The sequence below is a fragment of the Saccoglossus kowalevskii genome, chromosome 21, assembly GCF_978046115.1.
Source record: "Saccoglossus kowalevskii chromosome 21, keSacKowa6.1, whole genome shotgun sequence".
Classification (NCBI taxonomy): domain Eukaryota; kingdom Metazoa; phylum Hemichordata; class Enteropneusta; family Harrimaniidae; genus Saccoglossus; species Saccoglossus kowalevskii.
The window spans coordinates 28,915,344-28,937,686 of NC_140661.1; the positions used below are offsets into that span (position 1 = coordinate 28,915,344).

The 22,343-nt window shown below is 34.2% G+C and overlaps 2 protein-coding genes across 2 annotated transcripts; both read left to right on the forward strand.

The window, feature by feature from the left end:
* Positions 1–230: 230 nt before the first annotated feature.
* On the forward strand, positions 231–9,576 carry LOC100371696 (HSPB1-associated protein 1-like). The gene is made up of 6 exons (XM_002741491.3): positions 231–446; positions 1,534–1,724; positions 3,337–3,473; positions 4,398–4,650; positions 5,378–5,485; positions 9,058–9,576. Exons 1-6 carry the CDS (start codon positions 233–235, stop codon positions 9,499–9,501), a joined length of 1,347 nt encoding a protein of 448 aa, XP_002741537.1. The 5' UTR covers positions 231–232; the 3' UTR covers positions 9,502–9,576.
* A 9,354-nt stretch (positions 9,577–18,930) lies between these two features.
* LOC100371387 (NADH dehydrogenase [ubiquinone] 1 alpha subcomplex subunit 8-like) lies at positions 18,931–21,174 on the forward strand. The gene is made up of 3 exons (XM_002741489.3): positions 18,931–19,127; positions 19,871–20,125; positions 20,672–21,174. Exons 1-3 carry the CDS (start codon positions 19,005–19,007, stop codon positions 20,801–20,803), a joined length of 510 nt encoding a protein of 169 aa, XP_002741535.1. The 5' UTR covers positions 18,931–19,004; the 3' UTR covers positions 20,804–21,174.
* Positions 21,175–22,343: the final 1,169 nt, after the last annotated feature.

Consider the following 22,343-nt stretch of genomic DNA (forward strand, 5'->3'; position numbering starts at 1 on the left):
ATTATTTTATGGGAAAGATCACTACTCTGGGGGTCAATTGGTATCGGGTGACTATAGAAAGGAGTGATGTGAGAAAATCGAAGACTACTCATTAAAAGGAGAAGAATATCTGCTCAAAATTCTAACTTCTGTATAAATTCAAAAAAATATGTAAAAGCAATAACTTACCAGCGCGCCCTCACCGCTCACAATAGTGACCTTTTGTTTTTACGAATGAGGGCCGTATACGAAAATGGCCGCTCGCAGTGAAAATGCGTGTCCAAATCGTATCCCCCCAGAAGCAGTAAGAAGACTTGCTATAGATGGCTTAACTTATCCCGTAGTGTTTAAGTCTATGATAGATGACTGGCCGTCAGTAAAATGGACAAATGAAAGTCTTGCTGAAATATTACTTGACCAGACGGTAAAGTTTCGGATTGGGACCCGGAAGTGGGCTGACGAAAAAGGTGATCTTTATATTATTGAACAATTTGCGTCCGCGATTTATGAATGGATATTCACTCAACCATCCATGGTAGCGTTGTAAGAGTGATTGTATTCATTGAAAATTTTGTATAATTTCATTTTCAGCCTGTCGTTACCATGGAAATTCAGTTCTTGATATTAGGGTTAAAATTTTCTGATTTAACATATTAAATTATCAAAACATTGTACGTATGCATGGAAATGGAAAGGTTGGAAAAGTTTTGCAGGATTGTACTCTGTATTAGCTTGTTAATACGAATACTCGCATACAATTAACTATTTTTCTGTCAGTCACCTCATCTGCTATTTTCCTTGGCTCTTCCAACAGCCAGAGTTTTTTAAAAATATACAAAAAATTGTAATTTTTTAACTCGACTGCAAGTTGTTAATTAAGGAACAATTTTCAATTTTTTTTCTGTGGGATGTCACCGTACTGTGATGATTACTCCTATCCAATAATCGGTCTTAGAAAATTGTTTTTTATACCCCCAATATTTGAACAGAAATTGAACTGCATTGGCAGGTTGTTGAAAATTAATGTCATCTAATACCACTTTACCATGTCATTAAGTTACTCAAAATACATCACAAGTTCTGACCTGCCAAATTCAAATTACCAAATTTTACCAGCTTGCCTGATCACAGTACTGCATTGCCACCTTCAAATATAGATTGTCAGAAGATGTAATTACCGACAGGGATTTATTTAAAAAAGGGAACATGCCATGGCCATGCCCCCCCCTACCCTGGGGAGCAGATCCTCTGGCAACCATAGAATTCTGATTGACCAGAGATCACATGTTGCCACAGTCTTCAACTGTGACCTGTCTGATAGTAATTTTGGCCCCAAGGAAGCCATAGAATGCTCCATTTTAACTTAGAATTATCAAAAACTCCCCCACTTAGTTGCGTCGCTGAATTGCAGTGCTTCCTCTTGCATTTCTTTTCTAGAAAAACCCCTGACCGGTATATTAAAATGAAAAAGATATCCACCAATTTAATTTGCTAGCTTCTTTAGGAATTCTTTCGTTAATAAGTGTACAGTGTATATTTGTATGGCTGTTTTAGGAGTACTATGGGAGAGAGACTGTATGTACAGAAATGCTACACTTTACTGTTATAATGAGTGGCTTAACAAGGACAGTGAACAACTTTCAGAAGACAATCCTCTAAAGGAGTTCCCCTCCACTGATTATTGGTGTTATGCTGATTATAAATATATGGCACATGTATTCCAAGACAGGACAGATATTTTGAAGGTGAGGTATCAATGTTGGTACATGTATATGATGGCTTTTATGGGTCAATCAATCAATGTGAAGTCTGACCAACAAACAGCTTAGGCGATCCCTGTTTTGTTTATTTCATCATTATGCTAAAATGAATCTCTGATTTAAAAATGATTTCAGAATGCCACCATAAGCAGATAGCATTCTATGATTTCTGTTATGTTATACATGTACTAGCTTAGATTAATTTTGAAGAAGTTGAAATTTACAAATGACGTATTGAAAGTATTTTGTACATGTGATGGATTGGTTTGGATAATTTAAAAAAAATGAATCAAAAAGTATTATAACTGTTATGAACACAAATAATATAAACTGGTATTCTTTATTGACTGGAATGGGCTTTTGCAGCCCAAGGTGCGACAGGAGCGTGTACGCCATACGACCGAGGGCAACAAGAGCCATATTCAGTCCATAAAGGTTTTATCATAAACCTTATAATTAATAATTAATATTGTACTTACAATTTTACCATGGCGTGACCTCAAACACACGACATAATTTAGAATGACGTGTGTCATCTTGATCAATGCGAAAACCATGTGCGCTGGGCCAGGCGTGATAGAGGAAATGTTTGCTCTGATGTGAGGGCGTATTTTCGATAGCGTTACGAGGACGGGGAATTCAAGGTATATGATAAAGCTGTAAATATTATTTTTATGCATTTGTTTAACAAAACTACTTTTAGCAATTTATTACCTGAAAAGATAGAATATCTATACGTAATAGTTTAGGCCAAATAAAAAAAATTATCAACATTATCATGTGAAAATTTGTCTAGCATGAAAGAGAAAGTGAGCATCTTCCAGTGATGGTAACTTTTTAGTTTTGCTATTAAATGATACAAAGTCTGCAGGCATAATCGATGTTGGGTTACTGAAAACATATTTAACCTTATCTTTTAACCATATCATTAGATTGGGGAAAGGTATATGAGGGTACAAAATCTGTCTTCATTGTCAGTGTTTTAACCTTTGTTTCTTGTGGTTACAATAACTCAAGCACTATACAATTAGAATCTAAGATAAGCATTCCAAAGCTGCCTCCATCTGTTTGCTCCCCTTCGCTACTGAAAAATAGAAAACAGACAGGACATTGTACAGTAAATTTTCTACATAACATTTATCGCTATACCTACACTGAAAACACTAAATGAAATAGAATTTGTAGACAATGTGCACAGAATAAAATAGAAGATAATCTGCACTTTGTTATGATATCAATTAAAACACCAACAAATCATACAAGACATTACATTTCCACAAGAAACACAGGATGATCTCCAGCAATTTAATTTCTTGATGACTTCAAAAGATGTTGTAATAATAAAGAATATAGGTAACTATATTCATAACTCATTTCAATCTAGAAATAAAAATGCTGGCTCATACAGTGTATGTAACACTTGCTTTACCTCATTAGCAACTTTCTTTTATTTTTTATAACAACTAATCTTTATTGCTATTAACTAATAGAAGCATTGTATTTCTAAAGATGCAATAAAATTATTATAATAATTATTGTTATTATTACACTAAAAGACTGAATAATGTTTTTATTTAATTATTTTTCTAATTGCAAGTCAGTAAAATGGAGTAATTTTGGATTTGCTGACAGAGATGGAACAGAGAGTACAATCTGGATTGGCAGTGAAGGATCACATACACCATGTCATTTTGATACATACGGATGCAACCTGGTGGCACAGATACACGGCAAGTATGTCAATATATTCATCCATCTTGTTGTTAATCATAATTCCAAAATGATGCTATATTCATTTTACTCAGACCAAGAGAAAGCAGGAATTGTTTTTCTTCGAGATTTAGCGCATGTCAAAGTATTTTTATCCCCTGACTGGGTACAGTCTGTGGGCTTATGAATTGGTTTCTGTCAATCGCATAATCCCAGAAGTTCAATTTTTTAAACCGGATACATTGAAAATGAATGACTTAAAAACGTAGTGCCTTATCTCCAAGTTGTGATGGTTGATTAGATTATTGGGAACAACCAGTGGCATACTGAGGCACATACATTATTTTTCAGATTTAATTTTCAAAATTGGCAGACTAGCGGCCATTTTGTGGTTCTTAAATCTTTATGTTTGATCATCTTAGTTTATAACTTGAGGGTACAATCACTAAATTGGTACAGAGGCAATATATTATTTCACGAAAAAGGAAGCTGATTTTTGTCAAGATTCTATCTAATATGGCCCACCAGCAGCCATTTTGTTTAATGAAAATTACAAATTTTCTTTTTTTTTTGCACAATTTTGCTTATACATGTATCTCAAACTCACACTGTCCAGTTACATCCAGACTTGGTTAACAAAAAATTGTGTTTTAACCGTCAAAAAACTTTGGTTTTACATTTTGCCAATCAGTATACACGTAAATCACACACATTCAATTGTCTGGCAGTACATGTACTTGTCATACAATAATACAGTGAATGTATCTTGTTTAATTCAATCTGTGGGTAACTGTAAACAGTAATAATCAAATTCATAGTGTCCGTCAATAAAAAAACATGTTCATAACTACATGTATAATAATATACAATCTTCATTTATGATATTATTTATTCAATAAATCTGGTTGTTTTTAAAATAAGTATTACAAAAGTCTAATTTAATTTTAGGAAAAAATGGTCTTTGTTTGCCCCACACCAGACAGCAATGTTGTACCCTACTAGGATCCCATATGAGGAATCCAGCGTATTCAGTCATGTCAATATCACCAATCCTGATCTAAAAAAACATCCATGTTTTCAAGATGCCACACCGTACGTAATTACATTGCAGCCTGGTGATGTGTTGTATGTGCCAAGACATTGGTGGCATTTTGTGGAGTGTTTGACTCCAGCTATCAGTATAAACACATGGATTGAACTGGTGAGTATTATGGGTTGTCTAGTCCTTAGTCTAATTAGTCTAATTCTAAAAATTGGATTTTCCAACTCGATTAGAGGTAGGGAAGGAGTTAGACAAATTGAATCAATCATGGTTAACCCAGTTTTTGCAAAAGTCTGCTCATTCAGTCAACAGAAACTATTTCCTTCACCAATTGATTTTCGGACTGGGGTACCAGCAATAAAGTTGCATGTTTCAATCTACTCTATGGATTGAGTGAAACAGAATTTTACCCCACTCCTCTCCACCCCAGGGGTAAGGTGGGATGTACCTTATTGAACTGCATTGGCATGTTGTAGAAAATTTAAAAAATATCTCATAATACTACCCTGCAATATATACCAAATTTTTCCAAATTGCCTTATCACATTAACCACTTTGTGTCAAACAGAGTCAATACCACATTTTACCTGGCCACTTGTTGGCCACTTTGTAGCAATACTGGATTTTGACTAATTGCCTGATCACAATATGAATTACTTTTTACTGGATTGCTAACATGTTACAATGCGATACTATTCAGTAAATGTTCATTGCAGTATTTTCTAAGTTTCCTACCAACTGGGCAATACATGTACAGAATGCTACTACTAATGTGGTTCTCAATGTAGAATGTTAGAAATATTACTTTAATACTGAAAAAAATAACTAATTTGGAAAGATGACAATGTTTTTCACCAGTTATTGTCTCCATTCTTTTTCTTACTAGAATGTGGATAACCAAGCCCGGTTAGAAGAGTCTATTGTTCGACTAATTACATGTAATATGATGTCATCAAAGAATACCAATGATGGTTCATGGCTGAATCCAACAGAAGTAAGTATTCACTGACCAATCAAATTCATGCATGCACAGAATCTTTTGACCAATCAAATTCAAGCTTGCACAGAATTCACCGACCTATCAAGTTCATGCATGCACAGAATTCACCAACCTATCAAATTCATGCATGCATAGAATCTTTTGACCAATGAAATTTGTGCATGCACAGAATTCACCGACCTATCAAGTTCATGCATGCACAGAATTCACCAACCTATCAAATTCATGCACGCACAGAATCTTTTGACCAATAAAATCTATACATGCACAGAATCTTCTGACCAATCAAATCCTGCATGCACAGAATTCACCGACCTATCAAGTTCATGCATGCACAGAATTCACCAACCTATCAAATTCATGCATGCACAGAATCTTTTGACCAATAAAATTTGTGCATGCACAGAATTCACCGACCTATCAAGTTCATACATGCACAGTATTCACCAACCTATCAAATTCATGCATACACAGAATCTTTTGACCAATAAAATTTGTGCATGCACAGAATTCACCGACCTATCAAGTTCATGCATGCACAGAATTCACCGACCTATCAAGTTCATGCTTGCACAGAATTCACCAACCTATCAAATTCATGCATGCACAGAATCTTTTGACCAATAAAATCTATACATGCACAGAATCTTTTGACCAATAAAATTTGTGCATGCACAGAATTCACCGACCTATCAAGTTCATGCATGCACAGAATTCACCGACCTATCAAGTTCATGCATGCACAGAATTCACCAACCTATCAAGTCATGCATGCACAGAATTCACCAACCTATCAAATTCGTGCATGCACAGAATATTTTGACCAATAAAATTTGTGCATGCACAGAATTCACCAACCTATCAAGTCATGCATGCACAGAATTCACCAACCTATCAAATTCGTGCATGCACAGAATCTTTTGACCAATCAAATTTGTGCATGCACAGAATTCACCGACCTATCAAGTCATGCATGCACAGAATTCACCAACCTATCAAGTCATGCATGCACAGAATTCACCAACCTATCAAGTTCATGCTTGCACAGAATTCACCAACCTATCAAGTTCATGCTTGCACAGAATTCACCAACCTATCAAGTTCATGCATGCACAGAATCTTTTGACCAATAAAATTTGTGCATGCACAGAATTCACCGACCTATCAAGTTTATGCATGCACAGAATTCACCAACCTATCAAATTCATGCATGCACAGAATCTTTTGACCAATAAAATTTGTGCATGCACAGAATTCACCGACCTATCAAGTTCATGCATGCACAGAATTCACCAACCTATCAAATTCATGCACGCACAGAATCTTTTGACCAATAAAATCTATACATGCACAGAATCTTCTGACCAATCAAATCCTGCATGCACAGAATTCACCGACCTATCAAGTTCATGCATGCACAGAATTCACCAACCTATCAAATTCATGCATGCACAGAATCTTTTGACCAATAAAATTTGTGCATGCACAGAATTCACCGACCTATCAAATTCATGCATGCACAGAATCTTTTGACCAATAAAATTTGTGCATGCACAGAATTCACCGACCTATCAAGTTCATGCATGCACAGTATTCACCAACCTATCAAATTCATGCATACACAGAATCTTTTGACCAATAAAATTTGTGCATGCACAGAATTCACCGACCTATCAAGTTCATGCATGCACAGAATTCACCAACCTATCAAGTTCATGCACGCACAGAATCTTTTGACCAATAAAATCTATACATGCACAGAATCTTCTGACCAATCAAATCCTGCATGCACAGAATTCACCGACCTATCAAGTTCATGCATGCACAGAATTCACCAACCTATCAAATTCATGCATGCACAGAATCTTTTGACCAATAAAATTTGTGCATGCACAGAATTCACCGACCTATCAAATTCATGCATGCACAGAATCTTTTGACCAATAAAATTTGTGCATGCACAGAATTCACCGACCTATCAAGTTCATGCATGCACAGTATTCACCAACCTATCAAATTCATGCATACACAGAATCTTTTGACCAATAAAATTTGTGCATGCACAGAATTCACCGACCTATCAAGTTCATGCATGCACAGAATTCACCAACCTATCAAATTCTTGCATGCACAGAATTCACCAACCTATCAAATTCATGCATGCACAGAATTCACCAACCTATCAAATTCATGCATGCACAGAATCTTTTGACCAATAAAATCTATACATGCACAGAATCTTCTGACCAATCAAATCCTGCATGCACAGAATTCACCGACCTATCAAGTTCATGCATGCACAGAATTCACCAACCTATCAAATTCATGCATGCACAGAATCTTTTGACCAATAAAATCTATACATGCACAGAATCTTCTGACCAATCAAATCCTGCATGCACAGAATTCACCGACCTATCAAGTTCATGCATGCACAGAATTCACCAACCTATCAAAGTCATGCATGCACAGAATCTTTTGACCAATAAAATTTGTGCATGCACAGAATTCACCGACCTATCAAGTTCATGCATGCACAGAATCTTTTGACCAATAAAATTTGTGCATGCACAGAATTCACCGACCTATCAAGTTTATGCATGCACAGAATTCACCAACCTATCAAATTCGTGCATGCACAGAATCTTCTGACCAATCAAATCCTGCATGCACAGAATTCACCGACCTATCAAGTTCATGCATGCACAGAATTCACCAACCTATCAAATTCATGCATGCACAGAATCTTTTGACCAATAAAATTTGTGCATGCACAGAATTCACCGACCTATCAAGTTCATGCATGCACAGAATCTTTTGACCAATCAAATCCATGCATGCACAGAATCTTCTGAGCAATCAAATCCTGCATGCACAGAATCCTCTGACCAATCAAATCCATGCATGCACAGAATCTTCTGACCAATCAAATTCATGCATGCACAGAATCTTCTGACCAATCAGATCCATGCATGCACAGAATCTTCTGAGCAATCAAATCCTGCATGCACAGAATCTTCTGACCAATCAAATCCATGCATGCACAGAATCTTCTGACCAATCAAATTCATGCATGCACAGAATCTTCTAACCAATCAGATCCATGCATGCACATAATCTTTTGACCAATCAAATCTGTGCATGCACAGAATCTTCTGAGCAATCAAATCCATGCATGCACAGAATCTTTTGACCAATCAAATCTGCGCATGCACAGAATCTTCTGATCAATCAAATCTGTGCATGCACAGAATCTTCTGACCAATCAAATTCATGCATATGCAGGATCTTCTGACCAATCAAATCTGTGCAAGCACAGAAACTTTTGATGTTTTATTCCAATTAGAATGCCATCTCCATTAAACGTTTCCCATGATGTGCATGTACCAAACAGTGAAATTAAATTAAATTAAAGGTTAATATGAATATATGGAGAAATGCAGAGTATGTCTCAGTTGTCAAGCAACCAGCATTTTAAAACATGATTACAAATATATGTAAATGAAGAAGCTATATTCAGATTGGTAAAAATGTACTACCATTGTTGTTTGTTGTTTTTATCGCAGGAAATGACATCACCTGAGGTGAATCTAGAGTACTTAAAAGCCGCTATGAAATCAGTGGATGAAAAAAATACAGAACAAAATCAAGGTCAAGGTGAACCAGTTTGTAAAATGAGAAAAACTGTACAAAAATCTGAACAGAAAGAGTCTTCAAAATGCAGTTCAGAGTGTTCTCCAGTAGCAATGCATTCATCGCAGTGTCAAACTTCTCTTGCATTGAACATTACTGAATGCAGTTCATTTATTGAAAAAGTGAAATGTACATCATCAATACGGGAATCTACAAGTAATGTTCAGGACTCTGAAAATCAAAGATCAGTGGAGTGTACCGAGGACAATGGAAAAGAATGTGAGACATCGCTTGAACTGCTTGTAGAGTGTCTTACGCATCCTAGTGTTGTGCGTCAGGTGGCTGACTTGCTTAAAGAAAAATGTTCCAAAAAATAAACTTTTATTTTATATTTTGTGCATAAATAAAGGATATTCAGTGAATCACATATAATATAAGATTACATCACAAAATGTAGTAATTATTATTGTTTCTGAGCCTTTTTCTTAATTACTACCAAAAATTAATAAATCTGATTTCATAGGGCCAGTAATTTGATACTTCATGCCTCCATTTCTCTCATCTGAACCACATGGTTTTGGACCTCAATGAAACCATGTAGGATTTTAAGATTGTGTATTTGACATCAGTAATAGACCATTTTGCGTTCACTGTGAGATCCTGTGTTATACGTGAAATTGAACGTAAAAACAAGACAAACAAAGGTCATAGCGTTGCAGTGGCAACAAACACCACATGGGATTTGACAAACTCGAAAGTATTTGGGAGATATTTCCATACTTAATAATGTGCTGTACACATTTTATGATGGTCAATTCCGATGAAGTAAGGATATCTAAATGCAATATTCCCCTGTCAAAGATCAGCCTTTCGATGTGAGCTACGAAATAAAGAAATTCAAGTTCAAAATCAAATCGTTCGATTTTTGTTCGGACGATCGGCGCATGTCTTAATAATAAACAAAATGACAGGATTTTGTCAAAAAGCGCTCGCTTACTGAACATGATCTACCAAGATAATAGTTGTGGTAGGTTTCACAGATTTGTTTAAATTAAAAACAGAATCCTGATTTCTGAGTTATGCATTCAAGTTATGCAGGAATGTTGTTCTTTGAGTGCAGTGGACTGAGTGTTTACACCTCCCTGTATTACTGAAGTTATCAGGACATGTATGAATTAATAACATGTGTTCACTAATTATCGTGGGAGTGCAATTCACAGCATTTTTTTTACACAATCTGGGTTCCATGAAATCAAGTGGACAAGAGATGGGTAAGGCTGGAATCACAGACAATTGGGGAGAGGGGTGAACAGGATACTGCACATATGTGTACTACCAAGTCACAATTGGGAAAAATAGAAATGGTAGAGTGTAAAAGTGATTTTAAAATGGAAATGTACATTTTACTATAAGTGCAAACAACTATACATTTGTTATATCACCAAATGAGCTACGGTTTGAATTAATTGTTAAATCACCAAATAAGCTACAGTTTGAAAATCATTGTTAAATCACCAATTGAGCTATGGTTTGAATTCATTGTTAAATCACCAAATGAGCTATGGTTTGAATTCTTTGTTTAATCATCAAATGAGCTACAGTTTGAATTCATTGTTAAATCATCAAATGAGGTACGGTTTGAATTCATTGTTAAACCACCAAATGAGTTACAGTTTGAAATCATTGTTAAACTACCAAATGAGCTACGGTTTGAATTCATTGTTAAATCAACAAATGAGCTACGGTTTGAATTCATTGTTAAATCACCAAATGAGCTATGGTTTGAATTCTTTGTTTAATCATCAAATGAGCTACAGTTTGAATTCATTGTTAAATCATCAAATGAGCTACGGTTTGAATTCATTGTTAAACCACCAAATGAGCTATGGTTTGAATTCATTGTTAAATCACCAAATTAGCTATGGTTTGAATTCTTTGTTAAAACCATCAAATTAGCTACGGTTTGAATTCATTGTTAAATCTTCAAATGAGCTACAGTTTGAATTCATTGTTAAATCACCAAATGAGCTATGGTTTGTATTTATTGTTAAATCGCCAAATGAGCTATGGTTTGAATTCTTTGTTAAATCACCAAATTAGCTACAGTTTGAATTCATTGTTAAATCATCAAATGAGCTACAGTTTGAATTTAATGTTAAATCACCAAATGAGCCGTATGGATTAATAACATGTGTTCACTAATTATCGTGGGAGTGCAATTCACAGCATTTTTTTTTACACAATCCGGGTTCCATGAAATCAAGTGGACAAGAGATGGGTAGGGCTGGAATCACAGACAATTAGGGAGGGGGTGAACTGGATACTGCACATACGTGTACTACCAAGTCACAATTGGGAAAAATAAAAATGGTAGAGTGTAAAAGTGATTTAAAAATGGAAATGTACATTTTACTATAAGTGCAAACAACTATACATTTGTTATATCACCAAATGAGCTACGGTTTGAATTTGAATTAATTGTTAAATCACCAAATGAGCTACAGTTTGAAATCATTGTTAAATCACCAATTGAGCTACGGTTTGAATTAATTGTTAAATCACCAAATGAGCTACAGTTTGAAAATCATTGTTAAATCACCAATTGAGCTATGGTTTGAATTCATTGTTAAATCACCAAATGAGCTACGGTTTGAAATCATTGTTAAACCACCAAATGAGCTACGGTTTGAATTCATTGTTAAATCACCAAATGAGCTACGGTTTGAATTCATTGTTAAATCACCAAATGAGCTATGGTTTGAATTCTTTGTTTAATCATCAAATGAGCTACAGTTTGAATTCATTGTAAAATCATCAAATGAACTACAGTTTGAAACCATTGTTAAACCACCAAATGAGCTACGGTTTGAATTCATTGTTAAACCACCAAATGAGTTACAGTTTGAAATCATTGTTAAACCACCAAATGAGCTACGGTTTGAATTCATTGTTAAATCACCAAATGAGCTATGGTTTGAATTCTTTGTTAAAACCATCAAATTAGCTACGGTTTGAATTCATTGTTAAATCATCAAATGAGCTACAGTTTGAATTCATTGTTAAATCACCAAATGAGCTGTATGGATTAATAACATGTGTTCACTAATTATCGTGGGAGTGCAATTCACAGCATTTTTTTTACACAATCCGGGTTCCATGAAATCAAGTGGACAAGGGATGGGTAGGGCTGGAATCACAGACAATTGGGGAGGGGGGTGAACAGGATACTGCACATATGTGTACTACCAAGTCACAATTGGGAAAAATAGAAATGGTAGAGTGTAAAAGTGATTTAAAAATGGAAATGTACATTTTACTATAAGTGCAAACAACTATACATTTGTTATATCACCACATGAGCTACGGTTTGAATTTGAATTAATTGTTAAATCACCAAATGAGCTACAGTTTGAAATCATTGTTAAATCACCAATTGAGCTACGGTTTGAATTAATTGTTAAATCACCAAATGAGCTACAGTTTGAAAATCATTGTTAAATCACCAATTGAGCTATGGTTTGAATTCATTGTTAAATCACCAAATAAGCTACGGTGTGAATTCATTGTTAAATCACCAAATGAGCTATGGTTTGAATTCTTTGTTTAATCATCAAATGAGCTACAGTTTGAATTCATTGTAAAATCATCAAATGAGCGACAGTTTGAAACCATTGTTAAACCACCAAATGAGCTACGGTTTGAATTCATTGTTAAACCACCAAATGAGTTACAGTTTGAAATCATTGTTAAACCACCAAATGAGCTACGGTTTGAATTCATTGTTAAATCAACAAATGAGCTACGGTTTGAATTCATTGTTAAATCACCAAATGAGCTATGGTTTGAATTCTTTGTTTAATCATCAAATGAGCTACAGTTTGAATTCATTGTTAAATCATCAAATGAGCTACGGTTTGAATTCATTATTAAACCACCAAATGAGCTATGGTTTGAATTCATTGTTAAATCACCAAATGAGCTATGGTTTGAATTCTTTGTTAAAACCATCAAATTAGCTACGGTTTGAATTCATTGTTAAATCATCAAATGAGCTACAGTTTGAATTCATTGTTAAATCACCAAATGAGCTATGGTTTGTATTTATTGTTAAATCGCCAAATGAGCTATGGTTTGAATTCATTGTTAAATCATCAAATGAGCTACAGTTTGAATTTAATGTTAAATCACCAAATGAGCTGTATGGATTAATAACATGTGTTCACTAATTATCGTGGGAGTGCAATTCACAGCATTTTTTTTACACAATCCGGGTTCCATGAAATCAAGTGGACAAGAGATGGGTAGGGCTGGAATCACAGACAATTGGGGAGGGGGGTGAACAGGATACTGCACATATGTGTACTACCAAGTCACAATTGGGAAAAATAGAAATGGTAGAGTGTAAAAGTGATTTAAAAATGGAAATGTACATTTTACTATAAGTGCAAACAACTATACATTTGTTATATCACCACATGAGCTACGGTTTGAATTTGAATTAATTGTTAAATCACCAAATGAGCTACAGTTTGAAATCATTGTTAAATCACCAATTGAGCTACGGTTTGAATTAATTGTTAAATCACCAAATGAGCTACAGTTTGAAAATCATTGTTAAATCACCAATTGAGCTATGGTTTGAATTCATTGTTAAATCACCAAATAAGCTACGGTGTGAATTCATTGTTAAATCACCAAATGAGCTATGGTTTGAATTCTTTGTTTAATCATCAAATGAGCTACAGTTTGAATTCATTGTAAAATCATCAAATGAGCGACAGTTTGAAACCATTGTTAAACCACCAAATGAGCTACGGTTTGAATTCATTGTTAAACCACCAAATGAGTTACAGTTTGAAATCATTGTTAAACCACCAAATGAGCTACGGTTTGAATTCATTGTTAAATCAACAAATGAGCTACGGTTTGAATTCATTGTTAAATCACCAAATGAGCTATGGTTTGAATTCTTTGTTTAATCATCAAATGAGCTACAGTTTGAATTCATTGTTAAATCATCAAATGAGCTACGGTTTGAATTCATTATTAAACCACCAAATGAGCTATGGTTTGAATTCATTGTTAAATCACCAAATGAGCTATGGTTTGAATTCTTTGTTAAAACCATCAAATTAGCTACGGTTTGAATTCATTGTTAAATCATCAAATGAGCTACAGTTTGAATTCATTGTTAAATCACCAAATGAGCTATGGTTTGTATTTATTGTTAAATCGCCAAATGAGCTATGGTTTGAATTCATTGTTAAATCATCAAATGAGCTACAGTTTGAATTTAATGTTAAATCACCAAATGAGCTGTATGGATTAATAACATGTGTTCACTAATTATCGTGGGAGTGCAATTCACAGCATTTTTTTTACACAATCCGGGTTCCATGAAATCAAGTGGACAAGAGATGGGTAGGGCTGGAATCACAGACAATTGGGGAGGGGGGTGAACAGGATACTGCACATATGTGTACTACCAAGTCACAATTGGGAAAAATAGAAATGGTAGAGTGTAAAAGTGATTTAAAAATGGAAATGTACATTTTACTATAAGTGCAAACAACTATACATTTGTTATATCACCAAATGAGCTACGGTTTGAATTTGAATTAATTGTTAAATCACCAAATGAGCTACAGTTTGAAATCATTGTTAAATCACCAATTGAGCTACGGTTTGAATTAATTGTTAAATCACCAAATGAGCTACAGTTTGAAAATCATTGTTAAATCACCAATTGAGCTATGGTTTGAATTCATTGTTAAATCACCAAATGAGCTACGGTTTGAAATCATTGTTAAATCATCAAATGAGCTACAGTTTGAATTCATTGTTAAATCACCAAATGAGCTATGGTTTGTATTTATTGTTAAATCGCCAAATGAGCTATGGTTTGAATTCTTTGTTAAATCATCAAATTAGCTACAGTTTGAATTCATTGTTAAATCATCAAATGAGCTACAGTTTGAATTTAATGTTAAATCACCAAATGAGCTACGCTTTGAATTTATTGTTAAATCGCCAAATGAGTTACAGTTTGAATTTATTGTTAAATCATCAAATGAGCTACAGTTTGAATTCATTGTTAAATCACCAAATGAGCTATGGTTTGTATTTATTGTTAAATCGCCAAATGAGCTATGGTTTGAATTCATTGTTAAATCATCAAATGAGCTACAGTTTGAATTTAATGTTAAATCACCAAATGAGCTGTATGGATTAATAACATGTGTTCACTAATTATCGTGGGAGTGCAATTCACAGCATTTTTTTTACACAATCCGGGTTCCATGAAATCAAGTGGACAAGAGATGGGTAGGGCTGGAATCACAGACAATTGGGGAGGGGGGTGAACAGGATACTGCACATATGTGTACTACCAAGTCACAATTGGGAAAAATAGAAATGGTAGAGTGTAAAAGTGATTTAAAAATGGAAATGTACATTTTACTATAAGTGCAAACAACTATACATTTGTTATATCACCAAATGAGCTACGGTTTGAATTTGAATTAATTGTTAAATCACCAAATGAGCTACAGTTTGAAATCATTGTTAAATCACCAATTGAGCTACGGTTTGAATTAATTGTTAAATCACCAAATGAGCTACAGTTTGAAAATCATTGTTAAATCATCAAATGAACTATGGTTTGAATTCATTGTTAAATCACCAAATGAGCTACGGTTTGAAATCATTGTTAAACCACCAAATGAGCTACGGTTTGAATTCATTGTTAAATCACCAAATGGGCTACGGTTTGAATTCATTGTTAAATCAACAAATGAGCTATGGTTTGAATTCTTTGTTTAATCATCAAATGAGCTAAAGTTTGAATTCATTGTAAAATCATCAAATGAGCTACAGTTTGAAACCATTGTTAAACCACCAAATGAGCTACGGTTTGAATTCATTGTTAAACCACCAAATGAGTTACAGTTTGAAATCATTGTTAAACCACCACATGAGCTACGGTTTGAATTCATTGTTAAATCAACAAATGAGCTACGGTTTGAATTCATTGTTAAATCCCCAAATGAGCTATGGTTTGGATTCTTTGTTTAATCATCAAATGAGCTACAGTTTGAATTCATTGTTAAATCATCAAATGAGCTACGGTTTGAATTCATTGTTAAACCACCAAATGAGCTATGGTTTGAATTCATTGTTAAATCACCAAATGAGCTATGGTTTGAATTCTTTGTTAAAACCATCAAATTAGCTACGGTTTGAATTCATTGTTAAATCATCAAATGAGCTACAGTTTGAATTCATTGTTAAATCACCAAATGAGCTATGGTTTGTATTTATTGTTAAATCGCCAAATGAGCTATGGTTTGAATTCTTTGTTAAATCATCAAATTAGCTACAGTTTGAATTCATTGTTAAATCATCAAATGAGCTACAGTTTGAATTTAATGTTAAATCACCAAATGAGCTACGCTTTGAATTTATTGTTAAATCGCCAAATGAGTTACAGTTTGAATTTATTGTTAAATCATCAAATGAGCTACAGTTTGAATTCATTGTTAAATCACCAAATGAGCTATGGTTTGTATTTATTGTTAAATCGCCAAATGAGCTATGGTTTGAATTCATTGTTAAATCATCAAATGAGCTACAGTTTGAATTTAATGTTAAATCACCAAATGAGCTGTATGGATTAATAACATGTGTTCACTAATTATCGTGGGAGTGCAATTCACAGCATTTTTTTACACAATCCGGGTTCCATGAAATCAAGTGGACAAGAGATGGGTAGGGCTGGAATCACAGACAATTGGGGAGGGGGGGAGGGGGTGAACAGGATACTGCACATATGTGTACTACCAAGTCACAATTGGGAGAAATAGAAATGGTAGAGTGTAAAAGTGATTTAAAAATGGAAATGTACATTTTACTATAAGTGCAAACAACTATACATTTGTTATATCACCAAATGAGCTACGGTTTGAATTTGAATTAATTGTTAAATCACCAAATGAGCTACAGTTTGAAATCATTGTTAAATCACCAATTGAGCTACGGTTTGAATTAATTGTTAAATCACCAAATGAGCTACAGTTTGAAAATCATTGTTAAATCACCAATTGAGCTATGGTTTGAATTCATTGTTAAATCACCAAATGAGCTACGGTTTGAAATCATTGTTAAACCACCAAATGAGCTACGGTGTGAATTCATTGTTAAATCACCAAATGAGCTACGGTTTGAATTCATTGTTAAATCACCAAATGAGCTATGGTTTGAATTCTTTGTTTAATCATCAAATGAGCTAAAGTTTGAATTCATTGTAAAATCATCAAATGAGCTACAGTTTGAAACCATTGTTAAACCACCAAATGAGCTACGGTTTGAATTCATTGTTAAACCACCAAATGAGTTACAGTTTGAAATCATTGTTAAACCACCACATGAGCTACGGTTTGAATTCATTGTTAAATCAACAAATGAGCTACGGTTTGAATTCATTGTTAAATCCCCAAATGAGCTATGGTTTGGATTATTTGTTTAATCATCAAATGAGCTACAGTTTGAATTCATTGTTAAATCATCAAATGAGCTACGGTTTGAATTCATTGTTAAACCACCAAATGAGCTATGGTTTGAATTCATTGTTAAATCACCAAATGAGCTATGGTTTGAATTCTTTGTTAAAACCATCAAATTAGCTACGGTTTGAATTCATTGTTAAATCATCAAATGAGCTACAGTTTGAATTCATTGTTAAATCACCAAATGAGCTATGGTTTGTATTTATTGTTAAATCGCCAAATGAGCTATGGTTTGAATTCTTTGTTAAATCATCAAATTAGCTACAGTTTGAATTCATTGTTAAATCATCAAATGAGCTACAGTTTGAATTTAATGTTTAATCACCAAATGAGCTACGCTTTGAATTTATTGTTAAATCGCCAAATGAGTTACAGTTTGAATTTATTGTTACATCACCAAATGAGCTACGCTTTGAATTCATTGTTAAACCACCAATTGAGCTACGGTTTCAATTCATTGTTAAATCACCAAATGAGGTACAGTTTGAATTCATTGTTAAATCACCAAATGAGCTACAGTTTAAACTCATTTAATCTCCTTTGAGTAGGTTTTACTTTACACAAATTCTAAATTAATCTTCAAACCGGGTTCTCTCAAAATGACCAATAGAGTTTTGTTTTTCCCATTCATCAAGTTATATAGTTTTTCCTAATTACATTGTGGCAAATTTGGACCAGAACTTTATCATATTTATTTTAGAAGCAACAATTAAAGGGAATTCCCCAATTTCATCCTGAGATGGTTTTTTTTGTTTTATTTTTTCTCCCATTCATTGATAATATGAATTTATAACATACAGGTAGCTGTCATACTAATTAACACTTGGACACACACACTGACACTTTATATTCTTGTCACCATTGCCAATAGAGGTGAAATTTGGCAAAATTTTTCCAATCTCACCATGAATACAGTTATTCGTTTATGCACATATCTAATATAAATTTCTGAATATATAAAAACATTTTCTTTTGTACATTTAAAATAGCTATTGTATTTTACTAAGTTCGCAGTATTTCAGGAGAAATATTTACTGCTTTAAATTTAATTCACTGACTTGTTATTTCAGGAAATAATAAATTCTACTGTTAAATTTGAATATTCCACTGGGTTTCAATTTACCGCACTTAATTATCAGCGAAAAAATATCGACGAAAATAAAACGTTCATCTCTTCAATAGCCGAAAAAGACATTAACGAGCGCCACCAACCAGTCGACGAGTATAATCACGCGAGAGTTGGTAGACGCCATTTTGGGGTCATCGAATGGACTAATTTGGAAAGTTTGCCGGTGTTTATAGATTAACATTTTAAGATGCCCCATGTCCCCGAACTGCCCTGCTCGGAGGAGCTTCAAACACCAGAGGTTCCCGTGACATCTGCTGTACTGAAGGCTGCAGCGCACCATTATGGGAGACAGTGTGATATTCCCAATAAGGTAAATGTAACCGTGTTTAGTTCAGTCGTCTGCACGTATTTCAAGCCTGGCTGGGTCATCTAAGGTCATGTACGAGTTTTTCAAAAAATAGAGATCGATACGCAATGTGGTTGAAGTAGATTGTAGAATTTAATTTATCGTTCCAGTTGATGGCGCCATGTAACATTCTGATGTGTTTGTAATTAGAATGTACAAATAATATGGCAATTTAGAATTTTAGATGTGGAAATTATTATAGCAAAGAAATTTGATTGTTTTGAACCAATTATTTTCTCGTATTGCCCGCTCCTGTTATTACTGTGGTCACAAGAAAGAATGGAACAGCAGTATTGGAGCATGAGACACGGTTTTGCTAACAAACGAGCAAAGTGTTGCCACAGAAAGCAATGGCTAAACTGTGAGCTTATATCATTAGCAAAACTGTCTCATACTGCCATCTTGCTAGGCTCATATTGCCATTTCGTTCTTTCTTTCGGCCACAGTAAATATACATGTATTTGTTCCTATTGATAAAACAACACACTTAATATGGGCAACATTGTTGTAGCAGTTCGTGAGCTACTCCCGATTAGTGAGCGACATTTTGTTTTCTGACATTCGCATGCTGGTTGGCCAAAATGTCATCACATTGGGATGGTTTATTGGTGAATATTAAATGGCAACTTCAAAATAGTGGTGCTCCTGAATTTTTTTTTTTTCATTTCCCATCTCACATTGTCTTGTTTTTCCCTTTATGGCTGTAGCAATTCATGCTGTGTAGACATGAAGAACAAGATCCCCGTAAATGCTTAACTGAAGGCCGAGCCGTCAGTCAGTGCATGGTGGATTTCCTTCAGACTGTCAAGCTGCACTGTAATGAATCCTTCACTCAGTATTGGACCTGTCTGGATAAGAATGAACAGAAATTCCATGAGTGTAGAAAGCAACAGCAGAAATTTGATGATTGTGTACTTGACAATCTTGGATGGATTAGACCAGAGATGGGTGAACTTACTCAGGTAAATTGTCAATGATTTTTGAAACTCTCCAGCTAACTGTATTCTTTGTCTTATTTTTTCAATTTCTTCACACACTTCAAGTGGTTACAATTCTGAATCTTTTGCTCAGTATTCGTAATCAAAATGTTTTCACCTGTTTGAATCAAACTTGCAATCATCCTGTTATGAAATCATATCTCCTGCATTAGATGTGCACACACATTACCATTCTAATGTTATAGTACTGTAAACGAAATAAAGTCTATATATGTTTAGTCATTCACATCGATTTATTTTGTTTTTAGCATTAGTTATGTAGAAGAAGTTTTTTTATATATCTAATATAAAAATCAAAACACTCTAAAACAAATTGCTGTGATAGACTAGGCATCACTTTGAAATACTAATTCATGTAAGACAAATTTTTGTGAATTTTTTGGAGTCTGATAAAGCCATTGGGTTATAAAAATCGTTCTCATCAACTGACTCACATGATAAAATATCTCTCTTCAATAATGCAATATGAGTGGAGATTCTGTATTACAAGTCTAAAATTATTTCTTTCAGACAACTGTTGTTAAAACTGATAGGCCTGTACCTGTGTCCAAAGCAAGACCAAAACCAGACCCTGTGGTGCGAAATAAACCACCTGAAGATATCCAACCAGCAAAACGTGGATCAAGATTCTTTTTCTTTTAACAGTTTTAAGTCTAGTGTATAGTTTTCATGAATTCTGACTGTGTAGTTGACACTGCTTGAAACCTGGGCCATGTGTATTTCAAGGGAAATGGAGTGTTTTGTTAAATTTAAACTGAAATATTCACTGATGGATTTGTTGTCCCTGTGACCTTATTCTCATACCAGTATCTGTGAAACTTTAGGATGATTCAATTGTATTGTTGGAACCAAGATAATTCAGTGCTATTAGTCCATTTAGTGCTTGATATGTGCATGTAATCCAATATCGACATATGTAAACATTTTCAGAAAGTTTGACTTCAGATTTATTTACTGTTATTCCCATCATGTACAAACAGATTGTGGATAAAAATAAATGGTTTGAAAGACTTGTTCTTCTTGCATCTTTAAATGTTGATGTCACATGTCTGAGTATTCTGATTACCGGGTACATAAACAAGGATTTATGCATGCATACATTTGTTGTAAATTCCTTCAATTTCAATTTGTGTGTCAGGAAATATTGTTATATTTTGGAGTAGTGAATGCAGGGCTCTTATGTTATGAGCTGTAAATTATATTCATAAAATCCCTCAAATGGCAAACATTCCATCATAAAAAGATATACATTTGTATTTATCATACTTGGAATGCATTCATTATGATGCCCATTTCTCTTTGACACCATTACAGTACAGTATCCCAGGTATTCCAAATTTATCGTTACCCGGTAATAAATTTACTGTTCAAATTAAATTCTTCCATTGTGATCTTCTAAAATGACATCACTGAATCATCTAGATGTTTGAGTATCTGTTTTGTATGACACTGTAGTTTGTGGTCTTATAGAATATGTATAAAGTGATTTGAAATAAAATGAACAGTTACTGTCACTTTTTTAAAAATCTCATTACCCCATTTCCATAGATCAAGGTAAATAAATTTACTTAATCTGCAAGTCTGATAAGGAAACGCTAGTCTCCTAATACACTGTCTCTGGTGACCTTATGACTTTAAACCAGTTCAAACTGCTTAAAGAGAACGGAGACTGTTAGTAAAGCACTCTCTGATTGGTAATCAAAGAAGAGGTCCCTGAAGATGGGTAATTAATTGGATGTAGTTGAAGGCAAAAAGTACACTGTAGCCTTGTTATAACGAACTCTTTGGGGGACATACAATTAGTTTGTTATAGTGAAATGTTCACTATAATGAAGCTCATAATACATTGGGTTTGTTGTGAGTGGGAGACATGCTATGTGTTCATTATATCAGGAAATTCATTATAAAGGTGTTCATTATATTGAGGTTACAGTGTAAAATAAAGTGCAAAATTAATATGTTGCAAAGTTTTCTTGGTTAAGGGGAGTATTTATTTGAGGAGAAAGGTTTTTTGCTCAATCACAGCTTCTATGAGAGAAAATAATGTACATATCAAACTGCTAGTTTAAAAAGCCAGTGGTCGATGTGATGTGTCATTTCGACTATTTCATAGTAACTACACAAAATGTAAAATGTTTGTTCACATGAAATTTGAATATGTGCTGCTTGACAACATTTTGGG

Bases quoted from the DNA above. Each gene is read 5' to 3' on its own strand.
- LOC100371696 (XM_002741491.3), top strand. From the start codon at position 233: ATGGCCGCTCGCAGTGAAAATGCGTGTCCAAATCGTATCCCCCCAGAA. The intron at 1,725-3,336 runs GTGAGGTATCAA...TCTAATTGCAAG, and splicing joins ACAGGACAGATATTTTGAAG to TCAGTAAAATGGAGTAATTT. The intron at 5,486-9,057 runs GTAAGTATTCAC...TTTTTATCGCAG, and splicing joins CATGGCTGAATCCAACAGAA to GAAATGACATCACCTGAGGT.
- LOC100371387 (XM_002741489.3), top strand. From the start codon at position 19,005: ATGCCCCATGTCCCCGAACTGCCCTGCTCGGAGGAGCTTCAAACACCA. The intron at 19,128-19,870 runs GTAAATGTAACC...TTATGGCTGTAG, and splicing joins AGTGTGATATTCCCAATAAG to CAATTCATGCTGTGTAGACA. The intron at 20,126-20,671 runs GTAAATTGTCAA...TATTTCTTTCAG, and splicing joins AGATGGGTGAACTTACTCAG to ACAACTGTTGTTAAAACTGA.